Source organism: Polypterus senegalus, chromosome 16, assembly GCF_016835505.1.
Source record: "Polypterus senegalus isolate Bchr_013 chromosome 16, ASM1683550v1, whole genome shotgun sequence".
Lineage (NCBI taxonomy): Eukaryota > Metazoa > Chordata > Cladistia > Polypteriformes > Polypteridae > Polypterus > Polypterus senegalus.
Window position 1 is genome coordinate 26,355,318 of NC_053169.1, and position 25,246 is coordinate 26,380,563.

Genomic DNA, 25,246 nt, shown 5'->3' on the forward strand with positions numbered 1-25,246 from the left:
AGACTGAACTTGAACCCAATCAAATATCTCTGGAGAGACTCGAGAGTCTCCATCCAACAACCGACACAACTCGAGAGGATCTGTAAAGAAAAATGGCAGAAAATCTCAAAATTCATGTGTGTGAAGCTCATTGTGTCATACATGAGAAGACCCCAAGCTGCAATCACTGCCAAAGGGGCACAATGAGGTACAGTGGAACCTCGGGTCGTTCCAAAACTCTGGTCGTAACCCGATTTGGTCGTGACCCAAAGTAATTTCCCTCATAGGATTGTATGTAAATACAATTAATCCGTTTCAGACCGTAAGAACTGTATGTAAATATATTTTCTTTAAAGATTTTTAAGCACAGAAATAGTTAATTATACCATAGAATGCACATCGTAATAGTAAACTAATGTGAAAACATCGAATACCACTGAGACAAACACCCAGGCTCCCTGCTCAGCTGCACGTGAGCCTGCATCCCAGCTTTATCCATCCATCCATTTTCTAACCCGCTGAATCCGAATAGGGTAACGGGGGTCTGCTGGAGCCAATCCCAGCCAACACAGGGCACAAGGCAGGAACCAATCCTGAGCAGGGTGCCAACCCACCGCAGGACACACACAAACACACCCACACACCAAGCACACACTAGGGCCAATTTAGAATCACCAATCCACCTAACCTTCATGTCTTTGGATTGTGGGAGGAAACCCACGCAGACACGGGGAGAACGTGCAAACTCCACGCAGGGAGGACCTGGGAAGCGAACCCGGGTCTCCTAACTGCAAGGCAGCAGCGCTACCACTGCGCCACCGTGCCGCCCCCAGCTTTATTTATTTAGTTATTTCTTAAAAACTGGCCTTTTGACGGGAGCTGTGGACCCGCTATACCACAGGAGGAAGCCGGGTTGAGAGGAGGTTACAGTTTTGAGGGAGAGTCCACCGAGAACAATGTACTGTACCGGGAGAGAGCGAACACGCGTGGAAATCATCGGCGCACAAACCGAAAGGGAAACCGGCTTGTTCGTCACCCGAGTGTGTGGTCGTGAACAGATGCAAAAGTCTGCCAAACTTTTTGGTCATAACCCGATCTGTACATGTTCAGAGACGTTCGTGAAGCGAGGTACTAAGTAAAGGGTCCGATAACTTGCCACTCTCCATCACTTTTTAATTGTCAATGTCCTACTAGCAGGGCACACGCAGCTTACCAGCACAGAACACTTCTGACTGAAGCGAAGAGAAGCTCGTGTCACGAGACAGAACATGCTTAAGAAACACTTAGCCGGATTTTTTTTCTGATCTTAACATTCTTTATGCAAATTTGTAACGTCAATGCTTTTTAATTTGGATTTTTAAAAACCACACAGAGAAAAAAAATTCTATTTTGCATACGACCAGATTCTAGATACTGTATTACTCAAGTTTGCTATTTCAGGAGTACATAATTACTGCGGAGTTTTGTCAAAGCGGATATGTGAGCTGCCAAAACGTTTCAAAGACGACGACTTCAAACTTTTATGTGAAGGTTTAATCTGAAGTCTTTCAAAAAGCATTTCCATAAATCTGTTACTAATGTGTCAACTGTTGGCTCTGTACATTACAGGCTGCCAGGATAGGCGCTGCTTATCTGTAACTCTGAACTGAACAGAAGGGGTACAGAAAATTGATGAATGATCCATCTTCCTTAATATATTCAAATATAACAAGTTTGAATAAAATTAAAAGTAATACCTTCAGAAGAAACTCCTTGAAAATTACCTACTGGACGTCTTGTAAAGTGCTATAACCCAAACTTTCCTCACTATGCGAATAAAATGACTTTGAAACAAACAGTCCACAGTGGAAAATACACAAATGGCATTCAGGAGAAATTAAAAAGCGCCTTTAATTGACTGACCGCAGCACGGTACGGAAACGACTCACTGAGGCAAGCAGGATACAATTACGTTCTTGGGTTGCGGCTGCCCAACGTCTCCCTGTAAGTAGGTGCCTTCTTTGTTAGATGTATGCCTTGTAAGCAAATTCAGAGTAAAGTTATGACACGCCAAGGTTCATTCTGCTATGCCAAGCATATGACGTGTAACCCCAAACCGCCAGGACTAACTTGCTTGAGATGCGTATTTTTAATTCATAGGTGAACAGTCTCAGTCCCGGAGGCCTGTGGCGCTGTAGGCACTCATTGCAGCCTGGGTGATTATTAGCAATTACTTTGCACCTCTGCTTGAACTTCTTCCCTAATGCTACAACCTGTTTGCTGTTTCCTATATTTACTGTAAATACATTTCAGTTTTCTTGTCGTTTCTCAAATGAAACAAACCAGCGAGAGCACCAATTCAAGCAGTCACTTAAAGGAGAAGACGGTCATGTGAATCACAGACACTCATTAAAACTTTAGCATTTATATATTAGCAAGAAAAATGACCTGAATCTTTTGGAATGAACTGGTTATAAAATGTGATCGGATCTTCATCTAAGTCACAAGTACAGACAAACACAATATGCTTAAGCTAATAACACAAACAGTTGCAAATCTTTCATGCCTCTGCTGAACACATCCATCAAATATTTACAATGCGCTGTGGAGAAAGTAAGTGAATCTGTGGATGTAATAAATGACCAAACCTCCTCTGGCAGCAATAACCTCAAACAAGCACATACAGTAAGTAGCTATGAATCAGACCTACACAGCATTCAGGAGGAATGAGGGCATCTCACCCATATTCTTGGGATGTCTGGCATGAGCAGCTCTGGGCACTGAGTGGGCCACTCCAAGAGAGATGGATGTCATTTTTTTAAAGCCATTCCATAGTAGATTTACTTCAAGGTTTAGGGTCCTCGTCCTGCTGCATCAGTCAACTTCTACTGAGCCTCACCAGGAGGATAGCCCCCCTGAAATGACCCCGTCAAGACAGCGTTTCTCAATCTTTCTGGTGTCACTACCCACTATTTCCCCACGCAAACATCTTCGTGACTGACCAAAGTTTTAGTCATTAATGTTAGTGAACCAAGCACGGACGTGAGAGCCTTGAATCCCCAACCCACCTCTACCTAGTACCATTATAAACAATAGTAGCCTGTTGACCCACTGGTTGAGAAACACTGCTGTAGGATACTTTGATTAACTTAGGATCTCATTGTCCCCCTCAATGATGGTGAACTGTCCAGGCCCCCCAAGGCCAGCAAAGCAGCCTCAAATCATGACGCTCCCTCCACTGTACATCATCAAAGGGATGAGGTTTTCAAGCTGGTATGCTGCACCCTTTTTATGCCATGTAAACTTCTGCATATTCTTCCTGAGCAATTCAACCTTAGTTTCATCAAGCCTCAAAATATTTTCCCATTAGCGCCGTGGAGTGTCAGGGTGGTCTTTGACACACAGCGATGTTTTCACAGCAATATGCGACTTCCTCCTTGGTATCCTGAAATGGAGGCCATGCCTGTTCAATGTTGTGTGTATGGCAGACTCAAGAACAGAAATATTAACCTCTTCAAGCCTTTAGCTGTTACTTTAGGGTTCCTTCTTCCCTTGCCGAACCTTCTATTTTGTACCTTTCAATCTCCATGACTGAGCAGCCACTTCTAGGGAGAGTAGCCACAATGTGTCTAACTGTGAGTGAGGAATATCTAAATCAGTGGTCGGGGAACAGGGGTAAATTACCCCAATTGGGGTAAAAGTGATAGTTTCGGGGGTAATAAGGACTCAGTTAAGACATAGGTACATAAATAAATAAAAAGCTTATTTCTTGTTGCGACTTACATTTTTCTTCCCTATCTGTTAATGCGCTAGAAAGTGGCATATCTAAACAAACATATCTCGTAGAGTGAGCTCCCGGTCCGATTACAACCAATATTTATAACTTCACCTCGCATCGAACACAAAAGCGGTAACACTGCGCGGGGTGGGGTGCACGCGTCCGTTAAAAGGAGGCGGCGAACGGCCAAAGATTAATTCTACCAGATACCGAAGATTGATTCGCCACGGAGCAGCCGAACGAGATGCATCGAGTCCACCACCGGCAGCGACTACAATAATTGAAAGCGCCTATATCGCACCACTACCGCTGCCGACAATACCTGGGAGAGACGACTCGAGTGTATACATCACACCCCTTTGCACGTTGAGACCCTGCCGCCGTAGCCTCAAATAGATTCGCTACAATATTTGGCTGAAAAACTTCGACGATCAAGGTAAGACAGTGTTGTATTATCACTTTGGTGGCCGGTGATACGTATCTGGTATCATGATTGTGGTGACCGTTGGTGTCCGGTGATATGACGTACTAACCACGTTTTCGTCAACCATTCTTGCTTCATAGCACACCTCTATCCTTATGTATATTTCCTTTTTTTTTTTTGGAAATTCAATTAAGACTATCAATCAATCAATCAATCAACATTTATTTATATAACACATATTCATACAAAAAAATGTAGCTCAAAGTGCTTTACAAAATGAATAGAAAAATAGAAGACACAGTAAAAGATAAACATAAGTCAACATTAATTAACATAGAATAAGAGTAAGGTCCGATGGCCAGGGTGGACAGAAAAAACAAAAAAAAAAAAACTCCAAAGGCTGGAGAAAAAAATAAAATCTGCAGAAAAAAAAGTTATTTACGTCGTAATCTATTTTTTTTTTCATCGATCTACATTGAATTTTGAAAACGACTGATAAGACTGTATTTGGTAGGCGGGAGTAAAAGTTTTTTCTTAATTTATCGTGAACAATATTTTTTATAACTATTTATGAAGTTTCGAACAAAAAATTGTGTGTTTTTTATGCAGTCCCTATTACCGCATAAAAACAGGTTTGAGTGTATTTCGAACACCAACGTTGGAAATACAATGCATTGCGATACATATGGTCAACGTGCAAGCATTTTTTCATAAGGATCCCTAATTTTGATGTCATTGTTTCAAAAATGAAACACCATTTCTCCAAGTGAATGTTGTCCTTTTATTTTTATATTTGAAAACAGATTCAATAAATAATTTGAATTTAAAAACGATTTTTTTCCTTTCAAATCATGGGGGTAACGGAGACTTAAATTAACAAATTTTGGGGTAATGGGTAAAAAAGTTCTCTGACCCCTGATCTAAATTCTTTGAAATGACTTTGTAACCTTTTTATGTATTTGTGCAAATTTAACAATTCTTTATCGTGGAGATTTTTAATTATTTTTTTTTATGAGACGAGCTTCACGACAGCAGAAGCTCCTTGTGAACAGCAAACTCTAAACGTTAGAATCTTTTGCATTGGTCAGAGTAGCTCTAAGACACACCCCCAATCCAATTTCATTGGTTGGACTCCAGGTTTGTTAGTTTTTGTTGAAGTCCTCCTCATCTGTCTAGGGGTTCACAGACTTTTTCCAAACACCAACTGTCAATGTCCAATTTGTGAGTTATCCATTAAAACAGATTGTGTGTGTTAATTATTGTAATTTTGATGAAGGTCGGACCATATTTTATGACAGATTTATACATAAACAATTATCTGTAAAGGGTTCATGTACTTTTTTTGCCACTGCATGTGCTGCTTAAATGAAGTCCTCAAACAAAAAAGGCTAAACACATATTGGTTGGGAAACAGGAAACACTCTCATACCAGATAGGGATTTAATTTACAAGATGTACTCAAAATAAACATCTACTGCAACAAACCTACGATTTAACATCATACCATCTATGCAGCAAAACTGTAGGATGATTGTTACTTAATCAATTGTTATTTTTAACTATTAAGAAACCTTTCCAGAACAAAAACATTTGAGCTGCAGTAGTTGACAGTATGACAAGGTGATATAGAGCTTAGAACTAATTTCTTTTCAGACACTATTATAAGGCACTACATGGGATTAAATCTGGCATCTCTTAACGATATCCTAATACAAACCGGATTCCAAAAAAGTTGGGACACTATACAAATCGTGAATAAAAACTGAATGCAATGATGTGGAGGCGCCAACTTCTAATATTTTATTCAGAATAGAACATAAATCACGGAACAAAAGTTTAAACTGAGAAAATGTATCATTTTAAGGGAAAAATATGTTGATTCAGAATTTCATGAATTGTGTCAACAAATCCCAAAAAAGTTGGGACAAGGCCATTTTCACCACTGCGTGGCATCTCCCCTTCTTCTTACAACACTCAACAGACGTCTGGGGACCGAGGAGACCAGTTTCTCAAGTTTAGAAATAGGAATGCTCTCCCATTCTTGTCTAATACAGGCCTCTAACTGTTCAATCGTCTTGGGCCTTCTTTGTCGCACCTTCCTCTTTATGATGCGCCAAATGTTCTCTATAGGTGAAAGATCTGGACTGCAGACTGGCCATTTCAGTACCGGATCCTTCTCCTACGCAGCCATGATGTTGTGATTGATGCAGAATGTGGTCTGGCATTATCTTGTTGAAAAATGCAGGGTCTTCCCTGAAAGAGATGACGCCTGGATGGGAGCATATGTTGTTCTAGAACCTGAATATATTTTTCTGCATTGATGGTGCCTTTCCAGACATGCAAGCTGCCCATGCCACACGCACTCATGCAACCCCATACCATCAGAGATGCAGGCTTCTGAACTGAGCGTTGATAACAACTTGGGTTGTCCTTGTCCTCTTTGGTCCGGATGACATGGCGTCCCAGATTTCCAAAAAGAACTTAGAATCGTGACTCGCCTGACCACAGAACAGTCTTCCATTTTGCCACACTCCATTTTAAATGATCCCTGGCCCAGTGACAACGCCTGAGCTTGTGGATCTTGCTTAGAAATGGCTTCTTCTTTGCACTGTAGAGTTTCAGCTGGCAACGGCGGATGGCACGGTGGATTGTGTTCACTGACAATGGTTTCTGGAAGTATTCCTGAGCCCATTCTGTGATTTCCTTTACAGTAGCATTCCTGTTTGTGGTGCAGTGTCATTTAAGGGCCCGGAGATCACGGGCATCCAGTATGGTTTTACGGCCTTGACCCTTACGCACAGAGATTGTTCCAGATTCTCTGAATCTTCGGATGATGTTATGCACAGTTGATGATGATAGATGCAAAGTCTTTGCAATTTTTCGCTGGGTAACACCTTTCTGATATTGCTCCACTATCTTTCTGCGCAACATTGTGGGAATTGGTGATCCTCTACCCATCTTGGCTTCTGAGAGACACTGCCACTCTGAGAAGCTCTTTTTATACCCAATCATGTTGCCAATTGACCTAATTAGTGTTTATTGGTCTTCCAGCTCTTCGTTATGCTCAAATTTACTTTTTCCAGCCTCTTATTGCTACTTGTCCCAACTTTTTGGGATTTGTTGACACCGTGAAATTTTGAATCAACATATTTTTCCTTTAAAATCATACATTTACTCGGATTAAACGTTTGATCTGTCATCTACGTTCTATTACAAATAAAATATTGACATTTGCCATCTCCACATCATTGCATTCAGTTTTTATTCACAATTTGTTTAGTGTCCCAACTTTTTTGGAATCCGGTTTGTAGAATGACCCAACATCCTTTGCTTTATTACACTGGACAGAGATGATTTTACTTCCTGGACACATTTGGGTGTATCTTATGGATTTTTAATATCACATTCCATTTTTTTACTCTCCTATCGTAAGCATACATCTACAGTACAACAACTACATCTGTGATGATGTAAAAGTGCAGCTTAGATACACCAAGTGCTGTTATTTCATTTGCTGTACTAAAGTGTTTCATTAAATCATAAAGGACTAGACAATCCGTACGCATGATAGTGTGGCACAGAATTGACTTGTTGACTCAACACTAAGATTTTTGTCTCCTCTTCATATAAAACTTTGACTGATGAGAAGTTGTAAAGAGTGATGAACAAAGAGGGTAAGAGAGTTTGATATTTAAGACACACATGTCCACAAATAACTGACGCCAAGATGAAGGAAGGCATTTTTTGTTGGTCCACATGTTATCAATGCCAAGCAGTTTAAAGATCGGCTGGTGGGGCCGGAGGAAATCACATGGAAGAAATTCCAAGAATGTTGTTGAGAATTTTTTTTGGCAACTACTGAGCGCCAAACTATGAGGGACGTTCAAAAAGTTTCCTCACTTTTTTTTTTTTTAAAACTCTATTTATTAAGCATTTCAAAAACAAATGACATGACTTTTCTACATATTCATCTTTGTTTGCGATGCAATTTTCCCAGCGTCATACCAACTTTTTAATGCCCAATTACTTCTCTTCCCGCCTTCACCATTTCCAATGAAAATATAAAAGTGCAGAAACATTGTGAACGTCCCTCGTATATTCAGCTGGCTGCCAACATGCTTCAAGCCTACCTCGTTGAATGTGTCACTGAAGATTCACTTTCTGCATTCACACTTGGACTTTTCCTCCTAATCATGGTGAAGTCAGGGACAAACAAACATGTTAAAAAGGTTTCACCAGGACATTGCAATGGTGGAAAAGTAGCATCATGACAAGTGGAATCCATCAATGCTGGCTGACTGCTGTTGGATACTTGAAGGAGTACAAACAAAATCAGGAGCAAAACATATGGACTGAACTAATACAAAGTGTCACCATCAGTGAGTAATCAAACATGCTGAATTTGATAAAAGTTAACTTCACGTTTCTCCAAATTTCTATGTGATACATTAAATCTGAAATTAAACTTGTGTTCAACGTGAAGCTGTCTATCATAAGCAGTAAACATTTTCATGGATTAAAGCTTTTGAAACAATTTCTTGTCCAGTGTACCGTTTCAGCCCGGGTTGATTTCTGATAATGATGTTCTAAAAGCAGCCTTTTTTTTTGCCTTTCTGAGCTACTTAGTCAGTAATCATGTTTAATAATGTGATGTACAGATTCAGACATCATGGACCACATTCTTAATGCACAAACCTATAAAATGCATGTCTACCTCTGGTCATTGTAGTCAAAATATTCTGCATCTCCTCCCCAGGTTTTGCAGTAAACCTTCAAGTTATTCTGACAAATCCAAAAGCGGTGTTCAAACGTCGGGGATCTCAGCCTGGAATGCAGGAGTCGGATTTTTTAAAACAGATAACAAAAGTGCAAGACCTTGAACCCAAAGCTCATAACTGCACCAAGGTTAGTGGTCTCTGCTTTTTTTTTTTTTCATTTTATATTAAAAAAAAATGGACAAATATGCCAAAAAAAAAAAAAAAAGTCATCCACTCCACAATAATCAAAATATGAACAAGTACAAATAAATTAACATAGAGATGGCTGAATCTCCATGCATGGTCATCTTCCATCCCACCATTGTTTTACCTCACTTACTCAGGGCAGGACTGGGGGCAGCTGGAGCCTATCCCAGCAATCAATACAGCACAAGGCAGGACAAAAATCTGGATCAGTCCACCACAGGGTGAAAATACACGCCAATTTTCCTTGCACAAAAAAAAAATATTATGTACAAAAACACAGAAGTTAACATTCATTGGCTGTGTGGGTAAAACAGACAGGTGGACATTCGGTTTCTGACACAACTCTCTGGCTGCTCCAAACTCAAGCATACTGCTAGAATGATGAAAACCACTGAACATAAAGATTGTTTAATGTATTATTGCAAGTTCTGGTTATGTACACCTCAGAGTATAAATACAACACCAGGTCACGTCAAATGTTTGATAATCCTTCACTTATGGGGTGTATTGATAAAGTGGATGAGACAGAGTTTAAAGAAAGAGACCAAAACCAATGACTTTCACCAACCAGAAAGCTTTTATGTCTGGTCACTATTTAGGGAGTCAATGTGGAGGGGGGGTCAGCCTTAATGACAGGTTGGACTGGTCTCAGAACACAGGTCACAGCAGGCTCTTTCCTTTAATGTGGGAAGTGACATCTTTCACATCTCCTGTAATTCCGTGATGGCCAGTGGGATTTTCTAGGCTGTGGTGGGCTGGTAACATCACTTCAAGAGAGGCCCACCGAATCAAAAATCTAATTAAAAGGGCAAGCCTCTTTAAAAAAAAAAACAAAAAAAACAAAAACAAATTTCCCCCTAGGGACAAATAAAAGTTCTATCTATCTAAGTTCATATTAAGGAATTAACACTACTAACCAGAATTCAGTTGCAAAGGGGCCAAAATGGCTGAAAGTCAACTTCATACTTAAAAGTAGTATGACAAACCATCAGGTTTTCTTATATAGACTCAGCCATGAAGAATGAAAAACTAAACCACCAGAAAAAAAAAACCACACACACATTCCAATGGCACTTTGGGGGGCTTGGCTTCAGTCAAAGGCTTACCAAGAAGTGTAAACCCCACGCTCTCCTTTTGTCTACTGCCTCTTCCATTAATGCTTTTATAACAACATTTTTAGAAGAATGGGCCACCACAAATTAATAAATGATACTGCACATAAAGCACACTAAGAGCAAGACAAGCCAAAGTACAAATTGTGGAAATGTAGTTATGATTTCTAATCTCAAAGTGATAGCAAGATACATTAAAGCAAGAGTAAGTAAAAACTGCAAAGCACCATTTATTACACTTAGATAACAGAATAAGAGCAAAAAGACAATCCTGTGATACACCATTAAAAAGACACAAGAGGACTTCAAAGAGAACAAGGACACTCAATCCCTCTTGTGCATTTTGTAAACTGTGCTACAGGAAATATGTATTATAATTGAACAAAAACTATTAATGCATAGCATGTTATAAATATTGTATGTTCTTCTGAATATTATACATTGAATAAAAGTTCAATTACCTGCAGACCTGGGGCCTCATGTATAAACGGTGCGTACGCACAGAAATGTTGCGTAAGAACTTTTCCACGTTCAAATCGCGATGTATAAAACCTACACTTGATGTAAAGCCACGCACATTTCCACGGTTGGCTGGCAGTGCTACTGTTCCTGTGTGGTTACTCCTTATTTTCTTGACGCGGCTTTATAAATACACCGAAACTAACCGCATATTGTTTATTAGTGTAGTGCATCTGATTGTAATTAACTTGTAACAATATAATGGTCCAGGGAACAGCCATAGTATTCCAAATACCATAACTGCTTTAGCTTTGTTACTCTCACTGCACCTTCTTCTTCTTTCAGCTGCTCCTGTTAGGAGTTGCCACAGCGGATCATCTTTTTCCATATTACTCTCACTGCACCACTCGGAGTATTTATATCACTGTATCTGAGTGTGAATCACAGCAGCAGCCGATTAAAAAGAGAATTATCGGGATACAGAATCAAGCACACGCTGTCTCAGCCACAGCAAAACGTTTCCAAGCCTTTCCTGTACGGACCTCGCGGTTCAGAAACAGTTTCATCCCAAGAACTTTAAACTCACTCAATCAAGTGCTCCTTGTAGAACTGTTTGTACTTATAAGTACAATCACCCCACTGTAAACTTGCACTACAGTTATAATATTACACAACCTGAACCACTTAATAAAGCGCATATTTACATATGATGACGATATCATTATTAAGATGAAATGCAGCAAAATATGTTTATTATATTATACAGGTAAAACTAACTTCATTTAAATTATCTATATTCTTCACTGGGACTGGCGTGAAGGATAGAATAATTAAACATGTACCACGAAGACAGTTCAATGTTCCTTAAACGTTTTGAAGAATTGGCACTCTAAGCTTACAGATGGCTTAACTTCTATTACAGAGCTGATTGTGTGGCGATTGGTTACTTGGAGAAAGAAAAGCAAGGACTGCAGGGGCGGCTACGCCAATATATTTTGAATATAAAACAGAAAGAGAAAATAACGACACAGCTAAAAATGTAGCGACAAATTTCGACAAAAGTTAAACGCTTGTGTCATGAGCACAAGGCGGCTATGCAGTGTCCGCAATGGACGTGGCCATCCACCGTGCATAAGATACCATATTGACATTGGCGGGTGAAGGAGCAACCGATTCTTTCTCTGCCCAGGGCCACCACAAGCCTAGAGCCGCCCATGAGTACTGCTGCAATAAATAATTTCATCGAAGGTCGCACACAATAACTGTGCTGTGAAACCCATGTTTAATAACGTGCTTTAACTTCTATCATCATGAAAATGATACCACGTATACATCTCAGTATTTTAGTTATTCAGAGAGCTGTAATATCACAAATTTAATGGATTCTGTGTCCAGTTGGAGGAAGAGAGCCGGTTTAAGAAGCAAGTAGTGATTCACACACAGAGCACAGATCAAATACAAAACAAAGCATTTAACGTGCTACTTTAGTTACGATGTGACCTGAGAAACTGGTTAATTAAATGATTTTAAGATGACATTTATGATGTTCTACTTTAAATGACAAAATAAACTACATGATTAAAGTGGAAATTTTGAGATTGAAGTTGACATTTCGTGCTTTCCCCACTGTGTGCCTATTTGTTTTTTGTCTGTACCCTAATAAGCTTTTATATGACACTCAGACGATGGGCTACGACTCGCCTTTTCACGGTGACTTTGATATCTGAGCTTTCAAGTTTCTCCAACATGCTATGTTACTCGATCAACTTCGTTTTGTTGATTATACCACGGTTTAATTAAACAAATAGTATGTTTTTCCTTTGCCTCCACTTGGTATTCACTTAAATTCTTATATTTTCCCCCGTGCTTTTCCCATTGTCTTTTCACAGAAGGCTGAGCTTAAGGGCGATTTATCTTAATTTGCATATTTAAAGAGGCGTAATTCTAGAAGGAGTTGGGGCGGGACAGAAGGCGCGTGCACAAGCGTTACTTTTCAGGCTGACCGGGATTTATGTAGCGGAAGAACGTGGAAGTTTGCATACGCACAGATTCCTGCATCTGGATTTTTCTGTGCGTAAGCACATTTCGGCTTTTGTGCTCACGTCATGTTATAGTGCGAATTCTATGCACGATGTTATACATGATGCCCCTGGTCCTGGCTACCTTCCTCTGACAGATGAGTTTTTAGCTCAGTTTCCCTTCTTATGTGTTACCCACATACAACATACCAGAGCAGCCCAGCAATTCCCCTGGCTGGGGACTTTCACAAATGAAAATTGGCAGCGGGGCCACCGTGCTGCTGGAAAACTTAAGAAATGTTTTTATACCCTTGCGCTGTTCTATGCCCCACCACAATTTGATTGCAGAGGTCAATAGAGAGTTCCTTGGATTTCATGATTTTGCTGTTGTCCTGACATGCAGTGTGTGAATTGTGGGCCTTATTTACAAAGGTGTGTGCCTTTTTGAATGATGTGCAATCAAATCAGAACTCCAATCAAGTTCTCAACCAAACATCTCAAGGAGAACTAAAGCAAATAGGATGCACATGAGCACAAAGTGGAGTGCCACAGCAAAGGCCCCGAATGCACGTTTGCACACCTACTGGAGAACATGTTTTTACTTGGTCATCGTGGGCTACTGAGTGTAGATCGATGGGCAGAAATGTCAAAAGTATCCACTTAAAAAGAAATCTACAAGACGGAAAGCAAAGGGGTCTGAATACTTTGTGACTCGAAGCCTTCAAAGATCTGTACTAAAATAACATACAAGTATGCAGAGAAACTTAATGAAATTAACTGTACTTTTTGGTCTTCCTAATGGTACTTTTCCCACTGCTTTAGCCTATTTTACAAACCTAACCCAAGCTTCAATTTTAGTTTGTTCTACAAATGCACTAGTTAGGTGCCTCTAGCTTTACAGTTTAAGCACATCTGATTGATCTTTTGTTCCCCCCTTTCTTATCAGGTACTTGTTTGGCACACCAGAACTGAGAAAGTGAATTTGGGAAATGAGCCAAAGCACCGTCAGGATACGATTCAGATTGAGGTATAAGAAAAGGGACTATCAGAGGTACCCGAGGCACAAAGGGATGGCTGGAATACAAAACGCTTATCAAAGCTGATACTGCGGACTCTCTTCAGTAAGTCTCTGAGTGAAAGAAAGAGCAAGCCTCTCCTGTGATGGATCTTTATCTGACCTCAATGGAATATCAGATGACTTGGGAAACAAATACAATGTGATTTTGTCTTCACCTGCATGCGTTTTTTTTTTTTATTCCTCTGAACTTCATTTAACAGTATCGTCTGATATGGATCAGAGCTGCTCACTGAAGGAAAACTGACTTTTGAAATTTTACAAATCCATCTCAAATGGCTGGGTATTGAATACTTCTTTGGATTTTCTTTTTAAATCAAGATATTAGGCTTCTTAGAAAAGAAAATGTCACATACCAGCAGGCTGTAAGAAGATTATCACATGCAGACCTACAATATGGACGACTTGCATTTTTTTGAGAAAGTGGACAGTATTTAACAGTATTAGTTGTATTTAATTTCTTACTTTGAATGGACGAGAGACAGAGTGATAGAAAAAGCCAAGCCCAACGGAGTGAAAAAACCCAACACACAATAATTCATGGCTATTTTCAGTTTAATGCACAGAAAAAAAAAAACATCTGTACTAGGCACCATCAAATGTAAACACAAAATAGCAATAAACCTGGAGGAACGTCTGAAATACCTTTTACAACTGGTAATGCTTTGCAGAGATACCCTGCTCACAATTAAAGAAACTCTGCAGTAACAATAAAAAGTATTTTGTTTTGGTAAATTCTGTGTTTAATAACCTGAACATACCTGAACACTGAAAACTGTCATCTCAGTATTTGAACAATTTTGAGGACCGTATCATCCAGGTTTATTTTCGGTTTACTAACCTGTGCTTTTCTGTTAACGCACACAATAAACATTACAGTGAAATGGCAAACGTTTTTATCCAACCTAAAGTTTGATGTTTGTAACATATATGACCTTTGCTCGTTTATATTTCTATTTTGTTGACATATTTGTTCATACTGTACAATATCTTCTACAGTTTTGGGAGTATACAGATTTTTGGGAAAAGGGTTAAAAATGGCATAGGGTCAAGGGTTCACAACATGATACCCATCTCATTTCCATTAAATACTATTACTCACTATAAGATTTAATGATATATTAGGACACTTTATAACTGGTCCAGCAGCTTTTTATTGATATGAGTTTTTTTTTTTTTTTAAAGAAAGAAAAAAAAAAGGAAGAAAAAGGATTCTGATGACAGCACAAGGATGAGCTGCCACTTTGTCCCACCACTCAATCAATGCACATTATTACCATTTGGGGAATTGGGGGGTGGGTGGTTTGGGGGCCGGGGGTCAGTACACAGATAAAAAGAGTCTGATTGCAGCAGAGCAGAAATGCCAGACGGATACTCTGAATCGTCGTCCCCGCTTACTTCCACAACTGAGTACTGAGAGTCTGGCCTGTGTTCGATCCTGTCCAGGCTCCCATTGTGTTTGTGCTTTGATTAAAACCCATCATGCCAGCTGGTCCATTCAAATTCATGGCAGTCATCTGATGATTCATCTAGAAGAGACAGAGAGAGAGAAAAAAAAAACACATTTTTCTACATCTTCCATTCATCCATTCTTTTTACGAACTGCTTCATTGAACTTGAAAATTATTTTTAAAAGACATGCAAACATTTGTGGGCCAGATGCGCTGCTTAAATAAACATCACGCTTAGTTACTGGACAAAGATATTTTCAACATCCAAGAACCTACTCAATCGTCTTTGACGCTCGTAAATATCCTAGTTTATGAGCACTTGTTGAAGCCACAATGAAGGCACTCGGAGACTTGGGACAGGCAGCAGAATCAGCCTTTGTTGTATGGCGCACACACAGACTCAACTCAGATGGAATAATGAGCCCCCAGCAATGAGCACCTTTCACTTTTCTTACAATTCTTATAAATTTCAGCCATTATTCGTTCTCATCTGACTTCTAGCATCCACTGCTCTAGCCCTGCATCTAATTAATAACTCCAACAATAATTCTTTGTTGAAGGGGTATCAAACCCACACTCTGTCCATCTTATTTGTTTGATAAGGCCTGTTCTCTCCCCCTACTATCTCAGTGCTTGCTACCATGATTTACAACCAAAGAGTTCACATTCCCTTCTCTAAGCGAGGGGGCCCATTCTTTGGCTCTCTAGCACATCTGACCTTTGGCTTATGAAAAACTGGTGTTTTCTGGCTCATACAAAATAATAAAGAATATGTAGACATATGTAATGCTTAGTATAAAACACTGCTTACTTTCGCATATGCTTAGAATACTTTTCTAGTACGTGTAAGTTACCAATTTTTATGAATACTAGGGTGTTCTGCCCTCTGCTCGCCCACACCAGGTTTGATTTATCGGATATACAATTTAAAGAGATTGTTACTTTCATGGAAATTGTTACATATGAATTTTTCATTTTTCCTTTAAAACCTTAGTAAAAACAATATTTGGAATTAACTTTTCTTCAAGATCGCATTAAATTTTGTTTCCGTGTTTGAACTTGCATCGTGACAAAGCAAAGTATAACTGCCTGTGAGTGACTATCGTTCCTTTCTCTCTAACCAATAAAACGACTTTTTCAAATGTTTGTCCATGCTCTTTCTTCTTCGCTTTATAGTTGACGTGTCATCTAGAACATATAAAATTATTGCCCTGATAAAATTTATAAGCGCTGGGAGCGCAGGAAGTGTGTCTGACAAAAGCATTCACACGACTGAGGTTAGATGACTGGTGATCTTGTTTGAAAATAGTTGTAAGCAGGGCATGACTTGAAAGAATCTCATGTTAAAAGTCTCCATCTCACGGGACTTCATACTGTGCCAACGTTTTTGGAATATTTTAATTCTTGCTGGCAACAGGAATTAGACAACCTACAATTCTCCGACTTAAAGTTTAAATCCGAACAATATATTCGATCTTTTATCACTGTTCTGTTATTTCACCGAGTAATAATTTCCGTTTGTTTAAGCGAATACGATCTTTCCTATGCTTTGTTTGAGACTTTCGAATTTTCGTACTTTCATTATCTCTAACCTGCTCTGCTATGTGTACCGCGCCAACATTTTTGAATTCCTTACGATGTTCTACTTCGTCATCTTTGTCCTTTATTTCCAGCCCTGGGTGTGGTTAAATCTCTTTCTCACGGTATGTACAAGTATCTCTGCAAGAAAATCACGTCTCGTCTCCTTCCAAAATTTTTTTTTTTTTTTTATAACAGAGAGACAATTTTCTATATACTCAGTGAAGACCCAGGCATCTACTTGCAACTTCAGCGTTTCCTCATAACTTTTTTTAATTTTTCCAACTATTAGAATATTAGTACCAAGAAGATTATTAATTTAACAAGTATTACATCTAGCTGGTGAAGAAGTGAAACATGTAGCCTCTCTACTTAGCAGAGGAATTGGCAGCAAACCAATGTGAGATGGCAATAAAAATAAAGAAAGAAACAAGGAGCAACACAGCCACATACAACAAGTGTGACTGATAGAAGAGCAATAAAGATTATAGTAGCTGAAACTGAAGACACTTTTAATGTCGCTTTCAGGTTGTCACAAGACTTTGTTAAATCAATCACACATAACAATGATACTGCTCTCTAGCCGATACATGAAAACAGGGTGGGAATCGTATATTAATATAGAGTGTTGAATGAGACAGGAAGGTTATATAAAAAAAAGAAAAAAAAGAAAATGCTCAATGATTTGTGTAGGAAAAGTCAGATCACCATCTTGCTTGCTTATGATATTCTTGTTATTCTCCACATGCAGTCAACACATTTTGGGCTTTGAGGTTTCTTTCTACTCCTCAGAAGTCTCAAAATTTGCAAATTCATGTTTTGCAAGTAGAAACTTGGCACACTGGACAATTAGAAAGCAACACTAGCACATCAGGACCTATCACTGGCCCATGGTTTGGCTTGCTCTTTGTTGTTCGATTGTTTGTTATCAACTTTCCCAAGCCTGAAAGAGCTCTCTGAGGCCTTCACAAAATAGGTTAAAGGTGCTTAAGAGTCTGGGAAAGGATTTGAACAGATCTTCAAACAACTGGAAATCAACCATTCTAATGTATGGGAGATCTACAAATAAAGGGGATTTTAAAAAAAGTACCAACTTGTCTGGGTCAGGTCACCCCAAGCAAGTTCAGCAATAGAGCAGAACACAAGATGCTGAAAGAGGTGCCTAAGAACCCTAAAACAGGACAAACAGGTAACACTGGCAACTGCTGACATCAAAGTATACAAGTCTACTATTAGAAAGGGGCGACACAAATTAGATCTACATAGGAGGTGCACTATGAGGAACCCTTTGCTGTCCAGAAAAAAACATCAGGGCAAGACTAAAGTTTGCTAATGCAAACCTAGGCAAAGACAAGGACTTCTGGAATAATGTGCTCCGGACAAAGACTGAGTTATCTGGCCACAGTACCAAAATACATGTTTGGTAAAAACCAGGCAGCCCTGACCAGAACAACATGATACCAACTGTAAAGCATGGTGGTAGAAATGTTATGGTTTGGGCCTGCTTTGATTCATCACGACCCTGGTAGCACACCTTCAATAAGTCAAATTTTCACTGCCTTGAACCCCCAGCCACCCCCTTTATCAAAATATATTGTTTAAATTGAGATCAAATTTTGTATCTACATATATTAAAACATATATATTTCATGGGGTGTTCTTACTTTTTCACAAGGTGGTGTATATATAAACAATAGATTCAGAAAATATTCAGACATTTCACTTCACTTTCTGCACATTTTGTTTTGTAGATTTAACTTTAAACTGAATAAATTTACCATTTTTGCTCATCAATCTACACTCAATTACCCATAATGATAAAGTGTAACTGTGTTTTCAGAAAGTACTGCACTTGTATTAAAAATCAAAAACTAATAACTCATTCATAGAATTCAGAACTTTGTAGAAGCTCCTTTAGCAGCAATTATAGCTTTGAGTCTTCCTGGTAAGTCTCTACAAGCTGTGCACACCTGGATTGACCTGTTTATCTCATTGCCCCTGACAGATCCTCTGAAGCTTCATAAACTGCAATCTTCAGGTCTCTCCACAGACGTTCTAAGGGGTTCATGTCTTTGGCTTGGCTTCTCAAGGCCAGTCAGACACTTGTCCTGAAGCCACTCAAGTGTTGTTTTGGCTGTATGTTTCAGGTCCTTGATGTCCTGAGAGGTGAACCATCACCACAGTCTGATGTCCTATGTACTCTGGATCAGTTCCACCTGCAAGGACCTTTCAGTATTTGGCTGCTTTCATTCTTCCCTCAATTCTGTCCCGTCTCTCTGTTCCTACCACTGAGAAGCAATCCTATAGAATGAATCTACATCCAGCATGCTTCTCTGTAAGGCTAGTGCTAGGAGGAGGATGAGCAGTGCCTGGTCTTCACCAGACATAGTGCTTGGAAGTATTACCCAAATAATTCCATTTCATTTTCATCAAAACATAGAATCTTCTTTACCCCCATGCTCTCAGCATCATTTAAATGCCACTTAGCAAACTCCAAGCGGGAGTTATCCACTCAAACTTAAAACGCCCAGCCGATGGATTGTTGCTGAGATGGTCGTTCTTTTAACTGGTTCTCTCATCTCAGCAGAAGATGTCTGAAAATTAAGTTCTTGGTTACCTCTTTGACTAAGGCCGGTGACTAAAAGCTTCTTCCATTTCACAATAATTGAGGGCACTGTACTCATGGGAAAACTCATGCAGTATAAGAAATGGAGATATGCGCCTTGTCGCTCACCAGAATTTAACCTCAGAGGTCTACAGAGAGTACCTTAGATTTCATGGCTTGGTTTTTGTCGTGACACAGGGTGTGAATTATAGACATTATATACACAGGTGTCTGCCTTTCTAAATGATCTCCAAACAGTTCAATTTGCCAGCAGTGGACTCCAATCAAGTTGTAAACATATCTGAAGGAGAATTAAAGCAAAAAGGATGCACCTCAGCACAATTAGGAAGAGCCACAACAATGGGTTATAATACTTATTGGAATGAGAGATTTCAGTTTTGAATTTCTAATAAAGTTGCAAACCCATTCTGAAAACATGCATTCACTTTGTCATTATGGGTTATTATGTGTAGACTGATGGGCAAAAATGGCAAATTTATCCATTTAAAAATAAATCTACAACACAAAGTGTACAGAAGCGAAAGGGTCTGCATATAAAACACTGCTACTTATTGTTTAAAGAAGCTAGCTTTTAACTTTGTATGTGTCATGTTTGAGTTTTCAAAGAACCAACGTAACAGACTGTTAAGAGTTTGTACAATATCAACTTGTTTGAGTCCATTTAGGCTACAAAAGCAGTGTTTATATATTGCAGCATACAACAAGCTTTCATCCATTGTGCACATGCTGTACAGTAATAAATTGCAACATGCTGTCGCTGTACTCTAGGTCAAGCTTCAGTTTAGGAAGATTAATGCTCTGCAGCAGGTGTGAGGAGCACAAAGATGCCTTTTCCAAAGCAGACAGAGTTTTTTATTTTTTGCAAGTTAGGTGCCAAGATGTCCATTGCCAGCAGAAGCACAAGCAGGTCAGCAGCAGGCGTAGACTTAAATTCTGTAGGGATTTATCACAATGGGCAACGGATTTTATAGTTGCAAGTGGGAAGAACAGAGGATGTTACATACAATATAATGTGAAATTCTCATTTACCAACATTTCTATGAACTGTTCAAATGCCGGGAACTGCAAAATGATGTCCATTGCAGTGCAGGCTTGAAAGAATCAGACTTTTAATATTAAACTTCAAATAGCACCTTCTAAGGTTTGAAGAGCAAACCAGAGAGATTGTTAATATTGTAATATTTGAAGTGTGGAGTTATCTGTTATGCATTGGCAGATGATGACCGCTAGCAAATAAAGACTCACAGCCCACAATAACTTTTTCTTTTTAACATGTGATTTGTCAACTGCATGTCAATATAAACTGACAAATATTAAAGGGGAAATCTAATGTATATTTTTATGTACAACTGGAATTTAAAAAAATTACAATGTCTGCAAACTTTAATACAAGCAAAATAGACAACGTAGAATCCTGAAATTATTGGCAGGTACGGCCAACCATGCTACACTACAGTAGATCAAACTCACAAAAAAAAAAAAAGGGTCCATGCATGTTTTACCAGTTTTCAGAAACTGATTGAAGTGAATACCCCACCCCAACATCTAGGGTTTGCATTTAAAATATGATTGCTGGCATCATAAGAATTCAGATTCCTCACATGGTGTGTACAATAAAGTTTCCGAGTTATAATTAAAACAGAATCCAAGTTATACGGCAAAAAATAGGTTTTAATGAAAGAATGACATATATAGTGATGCAGTGCTTATAATGGTTTTGTAAGTCCTTATTACTGATTAGGAACCAGATGTATCTATTAAAAGCTAATATTCAAGTCCCCATGTTTGACTACAACAATAAAAATTATATTAGTGTAAGCTTTTAAATTGTACTAGTGCACAAATAGGGGTGAAAAGCTCTTATTTGATGTGCCTCAAGTATAAAATGTTTTTAGTTGACTAATTAAAAAGATAAGTTCGGTATTTTTCAAGTCAGTTATTTCTTCACAATAATGGCATATATACTGCCTTGTGAAAGCATTCATCCCCTTCAGTGTTTGTCCTGTTTTGTTGCATTACAATCTGGAATTAAAAAAAATATAAAAAAACAAGTGAAAACTGAAATGTTGTGAGTGCATATGCATTCATTCTCTTTGCTTTGAAACCTCTAAATAAGACCTGGTCCAACCAATTAACTTCAGAAGTCACAGTTTATTAGGGCCCACCTGTGTGCAGTCAAGTGTTAGACGATGTTGGACCTGTTCTGAAATGCTTCTGACTCTGCAACTTTAAAACCAAGCAGCACTCCACGCAGGTCAGAAACAAAGTTGTGGAGAAGTATAGATCAGGGTTGGGTTATAAAAAAAAAAAATCACAAACTTTGAATATCCCACAGAGCACCATTAAGTCCATTATAACAAAATGGAAAGAATATGGCAGCACTACAAACCTGACAAGAGAACGCCACCTACCAAAACTCAAAGACCAAGGAGGAGGGCGATAATGAGAGATGAAGCAAGGATAACACTGAAAGAGCTGCAAAGATCCACAGTGGAGATGGGAGAGTGGTATAGTGGGTCCGTGGCTTAAAAACAAAAAATAAGGCCAGATTTAAATCCATAAAGCCGTGTCACTCTCCATGGGCACAATTGCACGACCGCTGGGAGTTAATGAGGTAGTTGGGGGGAGTCACACCTACACGTGCGGGTGCAATCATTCTCAATTGCTTCATTGGCTTCCTGCAGCATGTGATTAAGGCGCAGCACCCACGGAGACAGGAGTGTGTGTGTGTATATATATATATATATATATATATATATATATATATATATATATATATATATATATATATATATATATACACACACACACACACACACACAGGCCGCCACAGAGGAACAGATGGGAGAAGAGAGTAATCAACGAAATGGAAAAAGATTGAAAGAAAAGAAAGAGGTTAAAAGATGTGAAAGACAGCCTTGGAAGGATGATCTGGCCACCTGGAAGGAGGAGGCAGTACGAGCTGGGGCCCCGCGAAGGAGTGTTGGCTGTGGTGCTCTAGGGGCTAGTTCGCCCCACTGGATATTCGGGTGGAGTGTGGCGAGCAAGGCAGGTGCCCTCCCTAGGCTTCTGAGATGCAACTCCATGAGCACGAAGGAAGAAGGGAGGAGAACCGACCTTGGACAGTTTGGCTGCGATGTCTGGAGGCAGCCAAGATGGGGGTCGGAGGAAATGAGTTTGTGCAGCAGAGTCTCCGCCGGCGACGCGTGTGATGGGTGAGCCAGGGAGAAAGAAGGTGGTGTGCTGTGATCGGGTGAAGACAGACTGCATTTTAACTAATTTATTTATTGATTGATTTTATCTCCACATTTCAATGATTTTATGGATTTATTTATGTACTGTTTTTAGAACACTGCACAATTGACACTTTTTTTAGTTTTACTTTTGTGTTGACTGGTTGTTAATAAAAGCACTTGGGCACTTTTTCCATCATTCGAGAATTGTACTCATTTGTCAGGTCATCTTGGTCATAACTATCAACGGTGTTGGTTCAGCAGACTCCCATGTGGGAAGAGGGAGTCTGTAGGGGGCCAGCATCGTGACAGGGAATATCTGTCCAAAGGTCCACTTTAAGCCATAAATTCCACAGAGTGGACGACTGGCAAGAAAAAAGAAATCTCTTAAAGAAAAAAAAATAAGAAAACGTGTTTGGTGTTCACCTGACAGCATGTGGAAGATCCCCAAACATATGGAAAAAGGTTCTCTGGTCAGATGAGATTAAAACTGAAATCTCTGGCCACCATGAGAAATGCCATGTGTGGCACAAACCTCACAACTTCCCATCACCCCAAGATCACCTTTCCTACAGTGAAGCATGGTGGTGTTAGCGTCATGCTTAGGGATATTTTTCTTCTTCAGGGACAGGAAAACTGGTCAGAACTGAAGGAAAGATGGATGAAACTAAATACAGAGCAACTAAAGAAAACCTATTTCAGTCTGCCAGAAATTTAAGACTGGGATGAAGGACAGTGACCCTAAACAGACTGCTAAAGCTACATTGGAATGATTTAAACAGGAATATTTAAGTGACTTGGAATGGCCTCATCAAAGCCCAGACCTCAGTCAACTGAGAATCTGTAGCATGACCTGGAGATAGCTGGTCCTATCTAACCTGAAGGAGATGAAGCAGTTTTGCCTTGATGAATGGCTGAAAATCCCAATGGTGAAATGTGCCAAGCTAATAGACACACTCCCCCAAGAGACTTGCAGCTTGGAATTGCAGACAAAAGGGGCTGTACAAAATATCGACTTGGGGGGTGAATACCTATGCACACACATGATTTCTGTTTTTCTGTCTTAAGTATTTTTTTGGGTCACGATAAAATATATTTTGCAACTTTAAAGTGGTAGGCACGTTGTTTAAATCAAATGGTGATAAAAAAAAATCCCCCCCCAAAAAATCCATTTTAGTTCCAGGTTGTAATACAACAAAACAGGCCAAACATGAATACTTTTGCAAGGAACTGTATTAATTTGCCATATTAAATTACATTCTAATATTTTATACATTTAAAAAATTACTAGCCCACAAGTGCATTTTATCATGGAGCTAAAGGGTACTGGAGTCCCAAAGTGATAAAAAGCCTTACAGCTTACCAAAAACACACATATTATAAACCAGAATCATTAAAGAGTATTGATCCGTGCTTTAGGATTACACAGATACTGCAGAACAGCTTATCTGTGTCACTTTAAGGGGAAAAAAAAGCAAAAGGCAAACGTGAAATTCAGCCATTTTAAAAGGAGACCAGGAGTGTGCCTTGTTTTGTTAAGTTCATCTTCAAGCACAGCAAATGCAGCACCCTTCATGGACAGAAGACTGGATTCACCTCAGAAAGTCATCACTATTATTGACATTAAATTTTAATGCCCAGAAATGAACTACAGTTTCTGCTACGTAGAAAATTAGCGAAAAAAAAAATAAGTCATGAGACTGCTTAAATCCTTTCAATATATGAAAGCATTTTTCATTTACTTCGCAAAGATACTGTCTTTTGTCAATGGACAGTTAAAGCAGGAATGTGCTGCAGTGAATATTGAACAGGCATGTGGCCAGGGCCTAAAGTGTGGTATTTTCTTTTTTCTGTAGCAGACTACTTAATATAAATGGTTGCGGAAACTCGTGCTCTGACATCACACCCCCATATCTGCATAGTCTCTATTTGAAATAATATATTTCGAACAGGGCACTCAAAACTCCACAGGGAGGCACCCGCACCCACTTGATAATGAAATTTTCCCATTGCATGTGGAAAACACACAAACACACACACTACAGGGCCATTTTAGCAATGCCAGTTCACCTAAGTTTAATCAAGATGATGGTTGGTAAGTTCAGCACAGATATTTTCAAATAGCCAGAATGGACAGTCATTCCTAATTCACAGTGCCAAGTTCTACATAGAGTCTGCATGTTCTCCCCATGTATTTACAGAATGATTTCCATCTGTATCAGTTAATTGACTCACTCAGAAAACAATGTGCTCAGTTCTTTTATTATGATTGTCAGCAAGAGTGGCTTATTAAGTACTAAAAAAAATAAACTTAATAATGAGTTTGGGGCACTTTAATCTGCTTCAAACACATATTCCACCTTTTTCATTTTGAGTTTTTCTTTTTTGATCATGTGCGCACAAAACACGCCACAGAAAAGGTGGCTTGGCTCTTTCAAAAAACCTAAGACTTTAATTAAAAATACAATGCAGTGCAATCAATTCAGTTCAGATGTATTGTTATGTGTAGAAAGTACAATGAAACTCATATGTGCTCTGTTCACGACACTCTTACTCAGCAGGCTTTGCAA

The 25,246-nt window shown here is 39.2% G+C and overlaps 2 protein-coding genes across 2 annotated transcripts in view; one reads left to right on the top strand and one right to left on the bottom strand.

Moving 5' to 3' along the window:
- Positions 1–14,365, top strand: part of b3gat2 (beta-1,3-glucuronyltransferase 2 (glucuronosyltransferase S)) — a 62,670-nt gene extending 48,305 nt beyond the window's left edge. The window contains exons 3-4 of the mRNA XM_039738284.1: positions 8,917–9,065; positions 13,660–14,365. Of these exons, the coding sequence (XP_039594218.1) occupies positions 8,917–9,065; positions 13,660–13,746 (236 nt within the window). The 3' untranslated portion in view covers positions 13,747–14,365. The remainder of the gene's footprint in view (positions 1–8,916; positions 9,066–13,659) is intronic.
- A 589-nt stretch (positions 14,366–14,954) lies between these two features.
- smap1 (small ArfGAP 1) overlaps positions 14,955–25,246 on the bottom strand; it is a 167,889-nt gene continuing 157,597 nt past the window's right edge. The window contains exon 11 of the mRNA XM_039738283.1: positions 14,955–15,317. Within this exon, the coding sequence (XP_039594217.1) occupies positions 15,183–15,317 (135 nt within the window). The 3' untranslated portion in view covers positions 14,955–15,182. The remainder of the gene's footprint in view (positions 15,318–25,246) is intronic.